Genomic DNA, 20,784 nt, shown 5'->3' with positions numbered 1-20,784 from the left:
GCTGCGATCTCACCTCGAGAAACACACCACTAATCGTGCCCAAAATGACACTTAGAAATATTTCCATTAAATTGCACCTTATGTGTTTGCTAGAAAATATCAATTCCTCGATTGTCCGGTTGTTTCTCTGAGAGGTTAACAAGAGTTGTTTTTGAAATATGCCAGTAAGTGGTCATATTTCAGGTACTTATGTTCGTGCGCACACATCACCCACAATTTTTTAAACTTGTTTGCACTTAGATAATGCATAGCGAGAAGAAGAAATCAGCTCTGAAACTGTTTGGTTCTGACTGACAGTTTGGAAATGTGGAGCATAATGTAAAAGTATACATACTAAAGTGAACAAATGTGGAGACAGCTGGAGGAGTGGAAAATTCATTCCTACAGCTTTTGCAAAATGCAGAATGTACATCTGACCCAGTTTACATTGGCAAAATTGTCAATGTTTTCCAGGGTAGAACCAGACACACCCATTTGCTTTGGTTCAAAGCTGAACCCACACCAAGAATTTTTGAGAATAGCTTCAGAATGGGCTGGCATAGGCCAGATTGAGGCTAACAACGCAGGTTCAATTCCCGTACCTGCTGAGGTTATTCATGAAGGCACTGACTTCTCAACCCTTGCTCTCATCTGAGGTGTGGTGATGCTCAGGTTAAATCAACACCAGTCAGCTCTACCCCCTCAAAGGGAAAAGCAGCCTATGGCCATCTGGGACTATGGCGACTTTACTGTACACCTGGAGCACTTTGCTTAGTCTTGTATTTTGTTTTCTTTTAATCCATACTTAGACCAAGAGCAATGCTGTCAAGAGTCTGGCAGGATCACCCATGATGGTAAGGTCGGAGGGGAGGAATCTGACAAAACTTAATCCAAAACAAATCCTCATGTCCTACCCTCTGCCAAGGACTGTGTACCTGCTGATGTGCAACGGCATACCCACTTTAAAAGATGTCTCGCGCAAGACGTCTACCTGGAGGAAACCAACAATCCCCATACAGGGCAAGCCCTGCGGCAATTGGCGAGAGGTGATGGGGACAGGACCGTGCGATCTGCAAGTCCCTAGCTTTGGATGGGCACATAGGTGGTGGAGTTTGATTCAATCATTTTTCTCTTGAAATGGGAACAGGAGAATGTTTCAGTAGCTTTCTTGACGACTGAACATCCCTCTTCAGGCTCCACTTTGCTCAACCCGCTTGGGGAGGGGGTTAGAAAAGGTGCCCTAAAATAGTCTGCTCTGTCTACAACGCGGCTTGAAATCCACATCCAGGATTACCTGCGATCAGGAAATCAAAGTTAAACTCAACTTCAGGACCTGGAATGTATGACCCCTCATGGATAATGTGCAGGGCAAATGACCAGAATGGAGAACTACCCTTGTTGCCCCTGAACTTAGATACTTCAGCATTGGTATCACTGCCCCACAAGAAGCTCAAAGGGCAGTTGAGGGAAGGGAAGAAGGCAACAGTTACACCTTATGCCTGAGGGGAAAACCCGAGGATCAGCCCAAGACACATAGAATTGATTTCGCCATCAAGAATGAATTTGTGAACTGTCTCTCAAAGCTCCCTGTTGGCATCAATGAATGCCTCATGATTGTCCATCCACAACTTGGCATGAACCAGTAAGCAAAGGTCCTGAGTGCCTACGCTCCAACCCTTGATGCCGATGATGATTCCAAAGAAGGTCTCTCCTCCACTCGGGACACCATACACTCCAACATTCCTAAGGGAGATAAGATAATCCTCTTTGGGAACTTCAACACCAGGGTTGGAAAAAACTCCCAACTCTTGAAAAGGAGTTGGGAATTGGGATTCTTCTGCTCATCAAGGGTCTGGTTTAGCACAGCTGGCTTGTAATGCAGAACAAGGCCAGCAGCGTGGGTTCAATTCCCATACCGGCCTCCCCGAACAGGCACCGGAATGTGGCGACTAGGGTCTTTTCACAGTAACTTCATTGAAGCTGACTTGCGACAATAAGCTATTATTATTATTAAATGTGCGGAACACCAACTTGTCATCAACAACACACTGTTCTGCCATAAAGACAAGTTCAATACATCCTGAAGACACCCTTAATCAAAGGACTGGCGCATGAACGACTTAGTCATCGTCTGATCCCAAAACCATAAGGAGCCCTTAATGCCAAAGCCATTACCAGTGCAGATGACTGCTGGACAGAACACCGACTCATCTGCTCCTCTATGTTCATCAAACTCCACCAGAAGCAGCAGAAGATGAAGAAGCAGCTCGGAAACACGTTCAACATTGAGCCGTTTCAACAGCCAAGCACACTCGCAAACTACCAACAATGTCTTCTCCAAAAGGTCTAAAGCATTCATCCTAATGGAGTGGAGGAGAGCGGGAAAGAGCTGAAGACAGCCATTGTCACAAGCTGTGAAGAAACCATCAGGTACAGATCAGGAAACACCAAGACTGGTTGGACGAGAACAACCACATCATATAAGACCTCATTGACAAGACGAGGAAAGCTTTCTGCACCTGGCAAAATGACATCACCAGCAAGACAAAGAGGAGAACTCATCAAACAGCAACGGTGGAGGTACAAAGAAGATGCACTGTACAGCAATGTGTGGTATCTCACAAATAACAGTTTCTGATATTTATTTAATTAAATACATTTTTATTGAATAGCCATATCTTACAGGTCTTGATGTGATCTTACCTATTTTGGACAACATTGTGTTTTTCTTGATCTGTGAGTAGATGTCTGCTTCTTGTTTCATTGTGGGGTGTACTTGAAGATTCCAGGAGACATTACAAGTCCTGTGATGTGTAATACATTTACCAGCAGAGACTGATGATTTCCAGAAAGCCGTGCCTGTAACAGAAAATATGTTTCTCCTCAAAGGATAATTCTCCAATTCTGCTATGAACAGATAGAAAATTGAGCACAGAAAGTGGCTGAATATCCACTGTACAGTGCCAGCAGGACAGGGTCCTTGGCAGCAGCATCCAGTAGGAAAATGATCCTTTCATGAAAATGTCCCACTCCAATCATTTGTGCTGGACCCTTACCAATAAATTGTTTATGTAAGTTTTGATATCAGATTGGGAAATATGTTAAGTTGTGTGGCACTGAACCACGCAGGAAATCTTGAGCTGAGGTATAATTTGGCTCAGCACACATAAGCTATGGAGAGTTAAAACTGACCAGAATTCCACGGTCTGGTATGGCTTTGCTTGCTGTTCAGTGACCCTTGCTGACAGTACAAAAATATGGATGCATTAATGAGGACAGGGGCCGGGATTCTCCCCTATCCGGCGGGGCGGGGGGTCCCGGCGTGATGGAGTGGCGTGAACCACTCAGGCCCTCACCTTGAGGGGCTAGGCCCACGCCGGAGTGGTTGGCACTCCGCCGGCTGTAGTGGACGGCCTTTGGCGCCACGCCAGTCGGGGCCGAAGGGACTTCGCCGGCCGGTGTAAGTCCACGCATGCGCCGGAGGGTCAGCGGCTGCTGACGTCATCCCCGCGCATGCGCAGGGGAGGGGGTCACTTCCGCCTCCGCCATGGTGAAGACCATAGCGAAGGCGGAAGGAAAAGAGTGCCCCCATGGCACAGGCCCGCCCGCCGATCAGTGGACCCCGATCGTGGGCCAGGCCACCGTGGGAGCACCCCCCGGGGCCAGATTGTCCCGTGCACCCCCCCCCCCCTCCCCCCCAGGACCCCGGAGCCCGCCCGCGCCGCCTGCTCCCGCCGGTAAGGTAGGTGGTTTGATCCATGCTGGCAGGAGAGGGTTGACAGCGGCGGGAGAATCGTTGGGGGGGGGGGGGGGCTCGCCGACCGGCGTGGCGCGATTCCCACCCCCGCCGAATCTCTGGTGGCGGAGAATTTGGGACACGGCGGAGACGGGATTGACGCCGGCCCCCGGCGATTCTCTGACCCGGCGGGGGTTCGGAGAATCCCGCCCAGGATCAGGCTTGGTTATGGTGCTCCCACTTTAATGAAAGCGCTTACTGATATTGTCCTAGATCGCATACGAACAGCTAGTAGTAGGCTGTATCACAATACGGATTGCTAGCCTTCAGAGAGGAGGAGTAAGAGGGAAAAGATCATGTTTGATACTAACAACACCTGACTAGATATTCATCTTCAAAGTTTGGACAAAAGAGTTTAATCTTTGGGAGTGAACACCACAGATTTGTGCAGGGGCTCCCCATATTTTCTGGGCATTATTGAGGATTAATGGGTTCCTTTTTAGATTTGAGTGGGCAACTAATTAAAGTCCAGGGTGGCACAGTAGCACAGTGGTTAGCATTGTTGCTTCACAGCTCCATGGTCCCTGGTTCAAGTCCCTGCTTGGATCACTGTCTGTGCGGAGTCTGCATGTTCTCCCCATGTTGCGTGGGTTTCTTCTGGGTGCTTCGGTTTCCTCCCACAGGCCAAAGATGTGCCGGTTAGGTAGATTGGCCATGCTAAATTGCCCTTAGTGTCCAAAAAGGTTAGCTGGGGTTAAGGGGATGGGGTGGAGGTGTGGGCTTAAGTAGGGTGCTGTTTCCAAGGGCCGGTGCAGACTCGATGGGCCCAATGACCTCCTTTTGCACTGTAAATTCGATGATGCCATCTGGCGATACCTTCAGGGAAATTAGGGGCTGTCCCTCCTGTTTGGCCACCTGCTTGATTCCCCTCCTGGACACCCGATTACAGTCCCTTACCCCTTACCTCTGTTTGACCCGGTGAAACCATGCCGCTTACCTCGATGCCCAGTCGCCAACGAATGCATTCCAGTCAGTGGCTCCTGCTCCCAGTGGCACAGCTGGGGTGAGACAGCTGCTGGCTACCTGATTGGTTGGAACCTCTCAAAGGCAGGATTTTCTCCCAGAAAGGTGAAGCAACAACCTAGGCCATTTCCTAGCTCAGTGGTTGTAAAAAGTATAAAAAGAGGAAGAGAATAACTAAAGTAAATGTTGGCCCTTTAGAAGCCGATACTGGCGAACACAGAGATGGCGGAGGCACTGAATTGGTATTTTGCCTCTGTCTTCATGGTAGGGGATAATAAGAATTTTCCAAAAAACACAGTTAATGCAGAGGAATGTGGTGCAATAACCATCACTAGGGAGACAGTATTGAATAAACTGATGGGATTAAAGACAGATAAGTCTCCGGAACCTGATGGCTTGGAGATTGGGCCAAAATGTGGCAGATGGTGTTTAATGTGGATAAGTGTGAGGTTATCTATTTTGGCTGAAAAAATAGAAAGGCAAATCATTATTTAAATGGAAAGCAGTCTCAAAATGCATCTGGGCAGAGGGAATTGGGTTTCTTTGTTCATGAATTGTAGAAAGTCGGTATGCAGGTAGAGAATGTGATTAAAAAGGCAAATGGAATGGTAGCGTTTATTGCAAAAGGACTGGAGTGTAATAATAGAGAAGTGTTGCTGCATTTGTACAGGGTGCTGGTGAGACCACATCTGGAGTATTTTGTCCAGTTTTGGTCTCCTAATTTGAGGAAGGATAAGGTGATATTTGAGGCAGTTCAGAGGAGGTTCACCAGATTGATTCCAGGGATGAAAGGGTTGACCCATGAGGAGAGATTGAACAGTTTGGGGCTTATACTCGCTGGAGTTTAGAATGTTGAGAGGGGAACCGATTGAGGTATATAAAATATTAAAAAGGAGTGATAAAGTAATGTTCCCCTTTGTGGGGCAATCTAGAATGGGAGGTCACAGATATAGGTTGAGAGATGGTAGATTTAGAACCGAGAGGAGGAGGAACTACTAGCAGAGGGTGGTGAATTTGTCGAACTCGCAGCCCCATAGTGCGGTGGAGTCTGAGCCATTAAATGGTTTCAAGAAGGAGATAGATATATTTCTGATTTTTAAAAATGGGTTCAAGGGATAGGTGGAACAGGTAGGGAGATGGATTTAAGGACAGGAAGAGATCAGCCATTCTGATTGAATGGTGGAGTGGGCTTGAAGGGCTCAACTGTCTATTTCTGCTCCTAATTCCTATGCTCCTAAAATCAGTTTGTGATTCTCCATGCGGAGGCAGGCTCAGCCCTGACTTTTTTGCCTGGCACATGGGCCACATCCTCCACAAAAACTTGCAGCCATCATGTCCATTGCCCCATATCTTGGTAAATAGAGAGCTTACATTTTAAAGCATCACCAAAAATTGAAGAGAAAGGTGAAGAAGCCTTTTTTACAAAGTGGGCTAAAGTGTATCTACCAGAAACAATGATGGAAAAAGCTGTCAAAGGGCTGGGAACAGGGCAAGATAATGAAATTAATTGAATAACTTTTTCAGAAAGCTGAAACAAGGACCACTAAGTTTCTTGCTGTGCGGTTATATCCAAATGTCTGGAAATTGGGAAGGTTCTGCTCTGCTGATGTAAATCCAAACCATTAACCCACATGACAATGGCCAATCTTTGGTTATTAATTGCTGCCAAGGCTTTATAATGTTTTTCAAATTTACCTTTTCTTTAATCAGTTCCTGAAGGAAAGGTTAGTAGTTAGAAGTGTCTCTACAAATGAAGCCTTTCTTACGGGTTTGAAGGTAATTTCCAGCTGAAGGGAATTCATCTTCCCAACTCTAATTGAACAGCTATAAGCTATATGTACCCTTTAAAGTCAATGTCCAACAAATTGTCATTTCACAGTGTAGCCAGGATGTTACTTGGTAAATGTGTTCGAAATGTTAATCATATCCATAGTTGTAAGCATCTTAACAATGCCTCCACAGAGTTAGCTGACCATTAACTTTACCTTTAATGTTTGATTTTCTTTTGGGGTCTTCATCCTCACCCTCTGACAAACCGTCCTCGACCCTTGGAATGACCCAAGGTCCAGCAAACTCTTCCTTTTCCACTGGACATGAGCATGAAGTTAGCATGAGGCAGAGGTGACTATGGCTGGTGAGTTCTCTATTTCTAGGTCTCAAGCATAAAACATCATTAGAAATAGACAGTTCACCTCGAGAACTCCTGTTATCATTCGAAGGAACACTCATGGTTAACCTTTGAGCATTCATAATGTTAAATACATTTCAAATGTATCATTTAAAAGACACAAACTGCCTTCTACTTGACATGTTTGAAAGTGGTGTGGAATTTTGTTAATACTGTTTTTCTTGTCAGAACTGACTGCAAAACTTCCTCGAGTCGTTGTGCTTGTGGTTTATGCAATCAAAAACATTTTCCTTTCATTCTTCAAATTTCTTGTTAAAGGTCATGTTATGAGTGCAGACACCAGTTTGAATATACAAGAACATATGCAATGCAGAGTAATCTTATTTTACAACACAGTAAAATTTTGATCTGTCCTTGGAGCATGTAGCATATCCAATATGAATCTGTTACACTGCATCTGTACTTCCCAGGTTACAGCAAAAACTGTTCTGTTCATCAGTTAAACCTCCTCCATAAGTAAGCTCAAGCTATGGACAGTCGCTGATACATTTCCAGAATCTGCAAAAAGAAATCAATTGTAATATTTAGTTGTTTTATTGTTACCACCACATTCGCAAATTGCTTTACTTGACAACAGCAAGAGCCATTTGATGAAGGAACTGAGAAAGTAACAGTAATTATCAATGTTTTCCCAGCTAAGTTTGTAAAGTTTCCTATTAAATTTTACCTCGGTAACTTATGTGTGACCTCAGAACGATTGCAAAAGTTCTCTGTGTCATTCGTAATGCTTGACCTGCCTCCTACCCTATTTGAAGATCTATATATAGAAATGAAATGGCTGCCTGTCTGGTTGTTTGCAGCAACCTCCTCGATAGTCTTTGGAAAAATCTCAACCAAAGTTGATGGGAAGGTATCTTGGAGCATAGGGCAGTTGACATCTAACCAGTGGAGCGAGTGAGAGCTTGGTCTCCTAGCAGGGGGTTCTGCAATCTTGTCTACACCTGTGTCCCCGTTAACGCTATAACTCAGATACGCTTTAACCAACATTAACAATGCATTCAAAGAAATAATGTGACAACTTTATGTCATTAATCCCTGGCTTCCATATTTCATTTGCTTTCTTTCTCATGTTTTATTTGTTTCATGTAAGTTATGTTCCGAGACTACACATTATTACTTGGTTAAGGGAAAGTAACAGGCGGTGTGCAGACCCAGGGAAGGTGAAGAGGCTAATGCAAAAAGGCAAAAGACTGACAAAAAGTGAAAGGCAGCGATTAGAGAACATAAGAACATAAGAACTAGGAGCAGGAGTAGGCCATCTGGCCCCTCGAGCCTGCTCCACCATTCAATGAGATCATGGCTGATCTTTTGTGGACTCAGCTCCACTTTCCGGCCCGAACACCATAACCCTTAATCCCTTTATTCTTCAAAAAACTATCTATCTTTACCTTAAAAAACATGTAATGAAGGAGCCTCAACTGCTTCACTGGGCAAGGAATTCCATAGAGTCACAACCCTTTGGGTGAAGAAGTTCCTCCTAAACTCAGTCCTAAATCTACTTCCCCTTATTTTGAGGCTATGTCCCCTAGTTCTGCTTTCACCCGCCAGTGGAAAGAGAAGATGAAGAGGCTGTAATAAAAAGGCAAGAGTTAGAGAGCTACAAAATGCAAGAAGAACGAGTCTTGCAAGTAAAAGGCCAAGACTCTTGAAGAAAGCTTTCATCTATGATCCTCATCATAATTATAAGCCGAGAATATAATATTGGCAGTAGATCAGAGATATGAGAATAACATGGTGCAAAAGAAATTGGAAAACATACCACTTTCAATGCGTTGTGCAAATGATAAAGTACAACTGTGACCCTTAAGAAAGCCACAGCTCACCCACTGAGTGTTCTTATGAGAAAAACAACAAAATCAGAACGCTTCTTGAAAAACATCAGAAATAATAACAGCTTAACAGGAGCGCCAAGAAATCTCTTTATTTTGGCTCAAGAAGGAAAAACATCTAATGTGGTCTCTCATTAAATATTTGTTTCAACAAACACGTGTTCATTCTCCCGAGGTCCTCCAGCCAACGGCGCTGGCCCATCTGGGGTGGCCACCTCCCCTACTTCTCATGACACAACCTTGGAGGAGAGTTCCAAGGATACCACAATCGATGCGTCACAACTGTCATCCCCACCCTCCACCAGCACAGATGCACGTGAGAAATGTTACAGGACAGGCTTCTGGGGCACAATCTGGTCAGCACCACACAGTTGCTGATGCACTTCAGGTGGAGGCAGTAACCCCCAGGCGAGACTAAAGACAGAGGGCTGCTGGATACCAGGACCCAGCAGGTCCCAGACAGATGCTGACTCTATGGACCAGACTATCCCGGAGCTGATGGAGACTTTAGGGAGCAGCCAGGATCTTCAGAGGACAATGTCAACGACACTCCAGCAGATTCATAGCCGATTGGAGGAACCACAGAGGCTACGGGCGCAGGAGATATCGCCGGCAATGTGTGGCACCGAGGCCAACACTGCTAGGGTGGCAACCGCAGTGGACAGCCTGGTGCAGAACATCAGCAGAATTAGTGGATGTGTCCAAGGCATGGCTCAGTCAATGACGGCCATGGCGGAGGGCATCGGCAGAATGTCAGACTCACTGGGGGACATGTCCTGGCCTCAGTAGGGAATGGCCAAGGCACCGCGGAGCTTGTCACAGTCGCAGGTGGGCATTGCTGAGGCACGTCAAAGCATCCTCCAATCACTGAGGAGCATCGCTGAGGGCATTGAAACCATGGTGGAGGCAATGGCAGAGCGAGATGATGCAGGGGCAGCCAGGGCTTAGTCCAGCTGCCCCTCCATCCCGAAGTGAACCCCAGGGCTCTATAGGCACCGACAGGAGGTGGGGGGTCACAGGGTGGTAACCCGGACCCAACCTATGGACTAGCCACGGCGGTGAAAAGCTCCCCCGAGTTTCACCCCTCTGATGAGGTTGTGTCTCGCAGCCAGCACCTGGAGGCGGGCGGCATGGCTGTGCAGGAGCCACCATCAAGTGTGCTGGGGCCCTTCGGCTGCAGAGCCCCCAAAGGATGCCAGCCAAGATCACGGGACGAGGTAAGCAGCTGGCTGCCTTCACCTTTGAAGTGCATTCTGGGGACACACCTAGACGTAGCAGCAGAGCAAAGATGGCCAAGTACATTGAGGATTACTGAGAGGGCACTGAGAGGCGTTTGGGGGGGGGGGGTTGGTAAATGGGGGGTAAAGAGTGGGGTGAGCATTTGCAGGGGGAGGGTGGTTTGAGGGGCCTTTGGGGGGGGGGGAACAGTGGAGCAGTGGTGTACACTTATATGAGGAACATTAAAATACTCTCACCACAACCAGTATGACACTTTGGCTCTTTATTCCGCAATGCGGGACGGCCAATGCCCACCTGCCGCCCCAAACATAGCCCCACACCCTCGTGCCCCCCCCCCCCCCCCCCCCCCCCCCCCCCCCACCCGACACGCTCTGCCCACGCACATCCAGTCGCAGACATATGCCCGGGGCTAGGGCCTATCCCTTGGGTGACTGAAGGTTGGCTGCTGTGTCTGTGGTGATGCCTCCTGCAGTGTTCACACAGTGCACATGCATCAAGGTGTGATTGAGATGCTCGGCAATGCACCCCACATGCTACTTTGCCGACCCATGCACGGGAATCCACTTGGGATGTGTGAAGTGCTCATTTAACCACAATTGCCAGTTTCCTTTTAGCAATAGCCTTCAGCTGTACGGCCTGAGGCCTCTGTGGTCAATGGGAGTTAGGGGTGACCATTGGGAAAACAGGCAGGGGCAGGGATTGGCCCTGAAATGGGAACACATGGTCCAGGGGTTAGCATGGAGAATCCGCGCACGGTCAACCCCCTGCTCCCACTGCCCCTCCCTCCCAGCAGAATCCCACAACCCTGAGGCCCCCAATCCCCATGTCAGCCCACCTCCAACTGGTGCCCTACCTCCGAGGATCCCCCCCCATACCCCTCCCGAACATAGGAGCAGCAAGCCCAGTGCCTCTGGCTGACTGCCTGTGAGCGAAGATGGCCACTCATCTCCTCAGCTCCCTACAGCAGCTCTTCCGCCAGGTGCACATTTTTCAAAAGGAGTACTAATTGGCGCCAGCGTGACCATTTGCCGTTGGGTATGGGGTGGTTCTCATTAACTGCATGGAAATAGGGCTTAAGTGGTGATAATTGATTTCCCGCCACCTACGGCGGGATCCTGATTTCGCCGACCGGAGCGGGCCGGTTGCATCGCACATGGTTTGGCGCCCGGTGCACTTCTCATTTTTGGCCTCACCCGCTATTCACCGGCCTCGTTGCGCTCTCGCTTGAGCGAAACGAGGTCAGAGAATCGTGCCCATTGTTTATCATACTTCTTAAACCTTGGGCGAAATTCTCCGCCCCCCACGACGGGTGGGAGAATAGCGGGAGGGCCTTCCCGACATTTTTGCCGCCCTCCCGCTATTCTCCCACCCCCCCGCCGAAGTCCCGACCCGAATCGCTGCCACTGTTTTTTTACGGCCGGCAGCGATTCTCAGCTGTTAGATGGGCCGAAGTCCCAGCCCTTTCCGCCGTTTTTACGAACGGCAAACACACCTGGTCTTGCCGTTCGTAAAAACGGCGTCACAAACTCGCTATTAATAACCATGGCACCGATTGGCACGGCCGTACCACGGCCGTGCCAAGGGTGCCATGGGCCCGCGATCGGTGGGCACCGATCGCGGGCAGCAGGCCCGATGCCCGCGCACTACTTGTCCTTCCACCGCCCCGCAGTATCCATTCAAGGGGCGGCTGAGGGGCAACCCGGCCCGCGCATGCGCGGGTTTCGCGCAAAACCGCGATGACGTCACCCGCGCATGCGCGGGTTTGAGTCTTCCAAACTGCGCATGCGCGGCTGACGTCATATGACGCGTCAGCCGGCGCTAACTCCGGCAAGCGGGCTTAACGATTTTCGTTAAGCCCATTTTGCTGAAGCCTACGGCGTCGGGCTGCTAGCCCCGACCGGGGACCAGAATCGGTCCCCCGTCGGGAAGGGGCGCGCTGCCGTAAAACCCGCCCGGGTTTTACGGCAGCTTTACGATTTCTCCCGTTTTGGGAGAATCTCGCCCCTTATTTTTTAACTTCAACCCTTTATTTTCCAGATGGTGTATGGATAGCCCAAGGATAAAGGAATAATTATCAAAAGTAGGGATATCCATTTTGAGGTTTAGTGTTGTGTCCTTTAAGGGCCAATTTTCCACGTGACCACACAAATGGCAGAATTTAATTCCCACCCGAGGTGAGTTCAGGAGCAGGAGGCATTTAAGCAGGTTAGAGGGTGGTGGGCAGGGACAGCACTGCCTTTCCATCTCTGTCTCGTCTAAGTCCAGAGTGGGAAGGCTCATGGATGGCTGTCATTTCCTGCCACCAATTGAGGCCCTGAAGTAGGCCATTAATGCCTGCTAAGGACATCATCACTCCATGCTGGTATTCACAAAACAATGAGCAGTGGCCTCTCTATGTGCAAAGCTTTTTTCAGCTACTGGGAGGGGTGGCGTAGTATGTTCAATGGTACGCAGTGCATGATTGAGGGACCTGGCATTGGGAAGACTCACCTGCGCGTTCTTGCTGCCAACCACTCTGCCTCTCTCATGAATCCCACTCCATAACCCATATTCCACCATCATACTTATGAACTGGGGCCGGTGGCGATCCTGGGCCTTCTGCATGTCTTTTGCTGGCAATGCACAGTTATCATCCTCTGATTGGCCTGGTAGTTTTGGGGGGGGGGGGGGGGGGGGGGGGGGGGGGGGGGGATTTCTGCTGCCAGTATCCAACCCGGGAAGGTTTGCCACTGCCAAGTAAAGTGCCTGATTGGCACTTAATTCGGCAGGCCTTCCCAAAAGAAGGGTATGCGAAGCTCTAAAAGACTCTTCAGCTAATGGTCAAGACCCCCATCATCCCCATTATATACTGTCCTTCATATATAGTGAAGAGAGTGATCTTGAGGGCTGAATTCTCCAGCGCCTTAATGGTGTTAGTGGAATTCTCAATGCGGTGGAAAGTCTAACATCGACAAAACGGCGCCGATCCAATTCCGATGCTCCAGTCCGCTGCTGGCAGCTGTATCGCGGTTCGCATCCAGCGCCAGTGGGAGGATGCAAATAGGTCAAAACGATTCATTGCATCCTATTAATGGGCCAGCACTAGATTCTCCAAGTCCGTGTGATTCTCGTGGGCGGTATTTCCCAGAGTGGCCCTGGTGTAATGGGCCTCGTGGTGGGCCAAGGTATTAATTCTTTACGGGAGTTGCCCCCAAAGCCCATTAGAGAATTCCCATAATGCAAATTCTGCCTATTTCGTGGCCTATTTACCCCCACCACCACCAGAAACCACCGATAAGGGCGGCACAGTGATTAGCTCTGCTGCCTCACAGTGCCAGGAACCCGGGTTTGATTCCAGCCTTGGGTGACTGTGTGGTTTGCATGTTCTCTACATGTCTGCATGGGTTTCCTCCGGGTGCTCCGGTTTCCTCCCTCAGCCCAAAGACATGCAGGTTAGATGGAATGGCCATGCTAAAATTGCCCCTTATTGCCCATAAAATGTGCAGATTAGGTGAGGTTACAGGATTATGGGGATAGAGTGGAGGAGTGGGCCTAGGTAGGGTGCTCTTTCAAAGGGTTGGTGCAGACTCGATGGGCCTCCTTCTGCAACATAGGGATTCTATGGAAAATAAACCCCCACCAAAGACCCCCCCCATTCAAGAGACCACCACCAGAAACTCCCCATGAAAGAGACCCCCACCAGAAACAGCCCATGAGAGACCCTCGCAGACCACATCAAAAGAGAGACTCCCACCTGAGACCCCCCCCCCCCAATATAGAGACTACTGCATCGAGGCCGAGAGCAGTCTAGAAAGACAGGCATTCAAAGTAGCGTCTTGCATCTTTGACTTTGTCGATATATATGTTTGTGGAACCCACCTCTTCATTCACCCGAGGAAAGAGCAGTGCTCCGAAAGCTAGTGATTCAAAACAAACCAGTTGGACTTTAACCTGGTGTTGTCAGATTTCTTACCCAGTCGGCATCTCCACACCAGTCTAGAAAGAGACAGTGAAAACAATCACTGTTTTAAAACTCACCTGCCCCCTACTCCCGCTCCTCAGATCTTTGATCTGCAAGGCTTTCATTCACATCAATGTGAAATTGGTTTTACTAGACTGTGATAGAAAGCTTGCGCACAGCCAGCTGTGGATTGTTTAATCTAATTTCCCTTCATGTTTCAATGGATCCTTTCTACAGAGAAAGTGCCTTCAAAGTGATCTCAGAGTTTTAAATCATATCTAGATGTTTATAAACATTGTGGTTAGTTTCACAGCTGGGTGCTTGAGATCCATGGGGGTCTCTGATGCGGATCTCTCTTATGGGGGGGGGTTTCTGATTGGGGTGTCTGTAATGTGGGTCTCTGGTAAGGGGTCAGTCTGGGTGTCAGGTCCCAGTGTTACTGTGGCGGGGGGGGGGGGGGGGGGGAGAGGGGGGGGGGGGGATGGTTGCCCAGCAAATCCTGTAGTTAGGGGGGGGGGTGGCAGAATTGTGCTGCAGGGGGAGGGGGCCCAGTCACCATTTTGAGCGGGTGGCCCAATAGTGGAATTCACCACGGAATCGCTCACAATCCCTGCCATACATGAATTTTCAATTCAAAGGACAGTGAATTATTTCTGCATTCGCACTCCCGCGCGAGGGCAAATCAGAGGAGATTCATCCCTGGCGGGAGAATATATGGCAAAATGTAACACCGTGCCACACCCAAAATGCAGCGCGACGCAGCCAGTAAATCTCGCGGGATCTACCTGGCTTGCCATGCCTTGTGGGATCTGGCAAATCTGCATATTAAAGTGCTGTAGGATCTAACCTCCACACCTAAGAGACCCTGAGTGAGTGCTAGTTAGCTCTGATCTCCATAAATGGGGACCAGGTGTACATGCACTGGGGGGGTCTACCAGGGGATCGAGGACCCCTGGGCGGCTGGGCTCTGGGCAGGATGGCACCCTGGAACCTCCGCTGTCACGTGGCCAACCTGGCTAGGAGGGCTGTGTGGTGATCCACCACTGTGTAATTGTGTGTGTGCCTGTATTAAGGGATGTACAGCAGTACCTGTATTACAGGTTTGCCGGTAGCCCCTGCCGGCTAGCTCCACCCACAGGGAGCCGTATAAATATGTATGAGTTCTCCTGAGCTGCCATTCTACCAGCTGCAGTCGGAGGATAAACATCTAACTGTAATAAAGCCTCTCTTGTACCGATTCAAGTCTTTAAGTGCAATTGATAGCGCATCAATTTATTACAGTTAGATGTTTATCCTCCGACTGCCGCTGGTAGAATGCCAGAAAAGACTTTAATCACTGGCTGGCTTGCTTCGAGGCCTATATCACCTCAGCGGATCCCGCACCGACAGAAGCTCAGAAAATTCAACTTTTCTACTCAAGGTTGAGCACCAGCATTTTCCCGCTGATACAGGACGCGCCGAATGACACACGTGCCATGGAACTCCTTAAAGAAAATTACGTCCAGAAGACGAACACTCTGTTTGCGAGGCATGTACTCGCCACTCGCGTACAACTACCTGGTGAGTCGATTGAAGACTTCTGGCGGGCCCTTATCCCTCTGGTACGGGACTGTGACTGCCAGGCCGTCACGGCCACGGAACATTCCAATCTCCTCGTGCATGATGCATTTGTGACGGGGATTGCATCGGACCCCATCCGGCAACGACTGCTGGAAGGGGCCGCGTTCGACTTAACGGCGACAAAAACGTTAGCGCTCTCCATGACGGTCGCTTCTCGTAATGTACAGTCCGACCCTGCTCGCCGGTCGGCCCACCCATCCTACCCCTCGTGGACCCCGCAACCGACCCCCCCCCCCCCCGACTGGGGCCGCGCCCGCACAATATGCCTGCTCTGCTCGCCACACCGCGCACTCTGGGGGTCCCCGCTGCTACTTCTGCGGCCAACAGAAGCACCCCCGCCAGCGCTGCCCAGCCCGCGCTGCCACCTGTAAATCCTGTGGCAAGAAGGGCCACTTTGCGGCAGTGTTTCAGGCCCGCGCAGTTGCCGCTATCGCACCCGACTTCTCTCCCTTCTCTCAGCCGATCACACAATGGGCGCTGCCATCCTCTGCTCCCGGGGCCACATGCAGCCCATGGGCGCCGCCATCTTCTCCCCCCAGGTCCACGTGCGGCCCATGGGCACCGCCATCTTGCGCCGCCCCCACAATGTGCGCACCATGGGCGTCGCCATCTTCCCCCCAGGTCCACGTGCGGCCAGTGGGCGCCACCATCTTGCCCTGCCCCCACAACGTGCGCACCATGGGCGCCGCCATCTTGCCTCGCGCCCGCAACGTGCGCTGCATGGGCGCCGCCATCCTCTTCCCCATAGGTACTTCGGCCATTTTGTCCTCCCCTCGGGACTGGGCCGCGGGACCCGGGTCGTTGCCGCTCCTCGTCAGACTCCTCGGACGATCGCCAGCTGCTCGCATCCATGGCGCTGGACCAGTCCCGTCCCCACAACCTGGCTACCGCTTCGACGACGGTGCTAATCAACGGCCACGCGACCTCCTGCCTACTAGACTACGGGAGCACCGATAGCTTCATCCACCCGGACACGGTAAATCGCTGCTCCCTCGCAGTCCATCCCGGCAACCAGCAGATCTCCCTGGCTTCCGGATCCCACTCTGTCCCGATACGGGGTTTCTGTTTGGTCAACCTCACCATACAAGGCGTTGAATTCAGCGGTTTCCGCCTGTACGTTCTCCCCAACATCTGTGCTACTCTATTACTGGGCCTGGATTTCCAATGTAACCTCCTGAGTCTCACCCTCAAATTTAGCGGGCCCCTACCCCCACTCACCGTTTGCGGCCTCACGACCCTCAAGGTTGACCCTCCCTCACTCTTTGCCAATCTGACTGCAGATTGCAAGCCCGTCGCCACCAGGAGCAGACGGCTCAGCACCCAGGACAAGACCTTCATCAGGTCCAAGGTCCAGCGGCTGCTTCGGGAGGGTATTATCGAGGCCAGCAACAGCCCCTGGAGAGTCTAAGTGGTGGTGGTTAAAACTGGAGAGAAACACAGGATGGTCGTGGACTACAGCCAGACCATCAATCAGTACACGCAGCTCGACGTGTACCCCCTCCCTCGCATATCTGATATGGTCAATCAGATTGCACAGTACCAGGTCTTCTCAACGATTGACCTTAAATCTGCATACCACCAGCTCCCCATCCGTAAATCGGACCGTCCCTACACTGCCTTCGAGGCGGACGGTCGCCTCTATCAATTTCTTAGGGTTCCCTTCGGCGTCACTAACGGGGTCTCGGTATTGCAAAGAGAAATGGACCGATTAGTTGACCGGTACGGACTGCGGGCCACGTTTCCGTACTTAGGTAATGTCACCATCTGCGGCCATGACCAGCAGGACCACGACACCAACCTTGCCAAATTTCTCCACACCGCATCTCTCCTCAACCTCACTTATAACAAGGAGAAGTGCGTATTCAGCACAAACCGCTTAGCCATCCTTGGCTACATAGTCCAAAATGGACTCCTGGGGCCCGATCCCAACCGCATGCACCCCCTCATGGAGCTCCCCCTTCCCCACTGCCCCAAGGCCCTCAAACGCTGCCTGGGGTTCTTCTCCTACTTAGCCCAATGGGTCCCACAATATGCGGACAAGGCCCGCCCACTGATACAGGCTACTCAATTTCCCCTCACGGCCGAGGCAAAACATGCCTTCGCCCGTATTCGCTCAGACATAGCCAAGGCCGGGATGCGTGCAGTAGACGAGTTACTGCACTTTCAAGTAGAGAGCGACGCTTCAGATGTTGCCCTTGCCACCACTCTAAACCAGGCAGGCAGACCCGTGGCATTCTTTTCCCGCACCCTCCTTGCCTCCGAAATTCGACATTCGTCTGCTGAAAAGGAGGCCCAGGCAATCGTTGAAGCAGTGCGGCACTGGAGGCATTACCTGGCCGGCAGGAGATTCACTCTCCTCACTGACCAATGGTCGGTAGCCTTCATGTTTAACAACACGCAGCGGGGCAAGATCAAAAATGATAATATCTTGCAGTGGAGAATCGATCTCTCCACCGTTAACTACGAGATCTTGTATCGCCCCGACAAGCTCAACGAACCCCCAGACACCCTCTCCCGAGGTACATGTGCCAGCGCACAAGTGGACCAGCTCCGTGCCCTGCACGACAGCCTTTGCCATCCGGGGGTCACTCGGTTGTACCATCTAGTCAAAGCCCGCAATCTGCCCTACTCCGTCGAGGAATTACGGACAGTCACCAGAGACTGCCAGGTCTGTGCGGAGTGCAAGCCGCACTTCTACCGGCCAGACCGTGCACGTCTGGTGAAAGCGTCCCGCCCCTTTGAACGCCTCAGCGTGGATTTCACAGGGCCCCTCCCCTCCACCGACCGCAACACGTATATCCTTAGTGTGGTCGTTGAATTCTCTAGGTTTCCATTCGCCATCCCATGCCCCGATATGACGTCTGCCACCATCATCAAGGCCCTGGATTCCATATTCGCTCTGTTCGGTTTCCCCGACTATATCCACAGTTGCTGGGGATCCTCATTCATGAGCGATGAGCTGCGTCAGTTCCTGCTCAGCAGGGGTATCGCCTCCAGCAGGATGACCAGCTACAACCCCTGGGGAAACGGGCAGGTAGAGAGGGAGAACGGGACGGTTTGGAGGGCCATCCAGCTGGCCTTACGGTCCAGAAACCTCTCAGCCGCTCGCTGGCAGCAGGTCCTCCCGGATGCATTGCACTCCATCCGGTCTCTACTGTGCACTGCCACGAATAACACGCCCTTGAACGTGTTTTTACCTTCTCTAGGAAGTCTACATCCGGGGTGTTGCTCCCGACTTGGCTCGCAGCTCCAGGGCCGGTCCTACTGCGTAGGCATGTCCGACTCCACAAGGCGGACCCCTTGGTGGACAGGGTACGCCTGCTCCACACAAACCCCCAGTATGCCCATGTGGAGTTCCCCGACTGCCGCCAGGATACGGTCTCGCTCAGGGACCTGGCTCCCTCGGGTGCCAATCCCACTCCCACACACCTTCCCACCCATGCGCCACCCTCCCCTCCCCCGGCGCTCCCAGCGCCAGCCCCACCAGGTCCATCCCTCCTTCCCCTGCCCACACTAGAGGACATGGAAGATTTCGGCATGCTCCCGGAGTCATCTAGCCACTGGCCAGCACCAACACCGCCTGCACCAACACCGCCAGCACCGACGCCGTCGACACCGATACCGCCTGGACAGATGTCGCCACCACTGTTGCGTCGCTCCCAACGAACCGTCAGACCACCGGACAGACTTAACCTCTGACGGGCACCGGGTTGCAAGATGGACACTTAATTTTTTTCCCCTCCCCTCTGTAAATAATTCACGGATTCTGTATATAGTTCCACGTCACCACCGCCGGACTCATGTTTAACAGGGGGTGAATGTGGTGATCCACCACTGTGTAATTGTGTGTGTGCCTATATTAGGGGATGTACAGCAGTACCTGTATTACAGGTTCGCCAGTAGCCCCTGCCGGCTAGCTCTGCCCACAGGGAGCCGTATAAATATGTATGAGTTCTCCTGAGCTGCTATTCTACCAGCTGCAGTCGGAGGATAAACATCTAACTGTAATAAAGCCTCTCTTGTACCAATTTAAGTCTTTAAGTGCAATTGATAGCACATGAGGCTGAAGGGTCTGTTCCTGTGCTGTACTTTTCTTTGTTCTTTGTTCTTAATAACTTACTACAATAACAATCAGTTGTGGGAAATTATTATTAATTTTTACTCCCGGCTGGGTCCCTGTCTGTGTGGAGTCTGCACGTCCTCCCCGTGTGTGCGTGGGTTTCCTCCGGGTGCTCCGGTTTCCTCCCACAGTCCAAAGATGTGCGGGTTAGGTGGATTGGCCATGCTAAATTGTCCGTAGTGTCCTAAAAGGTTAAGGGGGGGGGGGGGGGTTGTTGGGTTACGGGTATAGGGTGGATACGTGGGTTTGAGTAGGGTGATCATTGCTCGGCACAACATTGAGGGCCGAAGGGCCTGTTCTGTGCTGTACTGTTCTATCTTCTAACCCAGAGATGCTAAGGCTAATTACAGTGCTCCAGATATTACCCTAACTCAGGCCAGGTCAAGAAACTCTATAGACATGAGTGATTGAACTTAGGTTCATCCTGGTCTTTTGATGTCTATAAAGCCATGTTACATCAGGCAGTGTATTTTCGAACTAAACCATTGGAAGAGCCTACATCGAGCCATACAGTGACTATTAGGCCTCATTTAATGTTTTCAAAATACTTGAACCTTCTTAATTTACATTCTAGTAGTTGTCATTGAATTTATTGTTATCAATAGGCTGGTATGCCAATGTGTGCCAGTACAAGACGTCCAAATAAGTTTGAGTTACTCTGAAGGATTTTGTATTGCAATTGTCAGAACACATTGTTAAAGTCTGCAGTATAACGGTTAAAAATTAAGTTGTCCTACAACTTCCAAAATACACCAACCTGTCCTCGGATCGTCTTGATGTAGTGGAGAGATGTGAGTGCTTCGATGACCCCTTGAGCGATGCAATTGGGATCACCCTGCACCCATTAGATGACAAGGTCAGGGCAAGATGCTGACAAAGTACAGTCCCAATAGTGCTCAACGGCACAACAGCTGAAGGACAATTGTTCATCTCATTAACTGTGAAGGTGGAAGAAGGCTGAGCGGCAAGGCAACCCCCTCATTGTGGTTTGACATATCATCAAAATCTGACCACCAACCGGTCAAGCCTATGTTGACAATGACATTGCACCAACATCTCCGCGTTAAACAAAGTCACACACAAGCTTCTACCCGAGTCCATTTGTCAAAT

At 50.6% G+C, this 20,784-nt stretch overlaps 1 protein-coding gene across 1 annotated transcript in view; it reads right to left on the bottom strand.

The window, feature by feature from the left end:
• The window catches only part of LOC119967280, a 304,394-nt gene extending 283,902 nt beyond the window's left edge, over window positions 1-20,492 (bottom strand). Inside the window, exons 1-3 of the mRNA XM_038799603.1 lie at window positions 20,432-20,492; window positions 6,724-7,424; window positions 2,683-2,838 (exon numbers count right to left, since the gene is read on the bottom strand). Of these exons, the coding sequence (XP_038655531.1) occupies window positions 2,683-2,838; window positions 6,724-6,988 (421 nt within the window). The 5' untranslated portion in view covers window positions 6,989-7,424; window positions 20,432-20,492. The remainder of the gene's footprint in view (window positions 1-2,682; window positions 2,839-6,723; window positions 7,425-20,431) is intronic.
• Window positions 20,493-20,784: the final 292 nt, after the last annotated feature.

This window comes from Scyliorhinus canicula, chromosome 6 (assembly GCF_902713615.1).
Source record: "Scyliorhinus canicula chromosome 6, sScyCan1.1, whole genome shotgun sequence".
NCBI lineage: Eukaryota > Metazoa > Chordata > Chondrichthyes > Carcharhiniformes > Scyliorhinidae > Scyliorhinus > Scyliorhinus canicula.
Note: the sequence above shows the minus strand (reverse complement) of the source record. Positions and strands in the feature narration are given on the sequence as shown.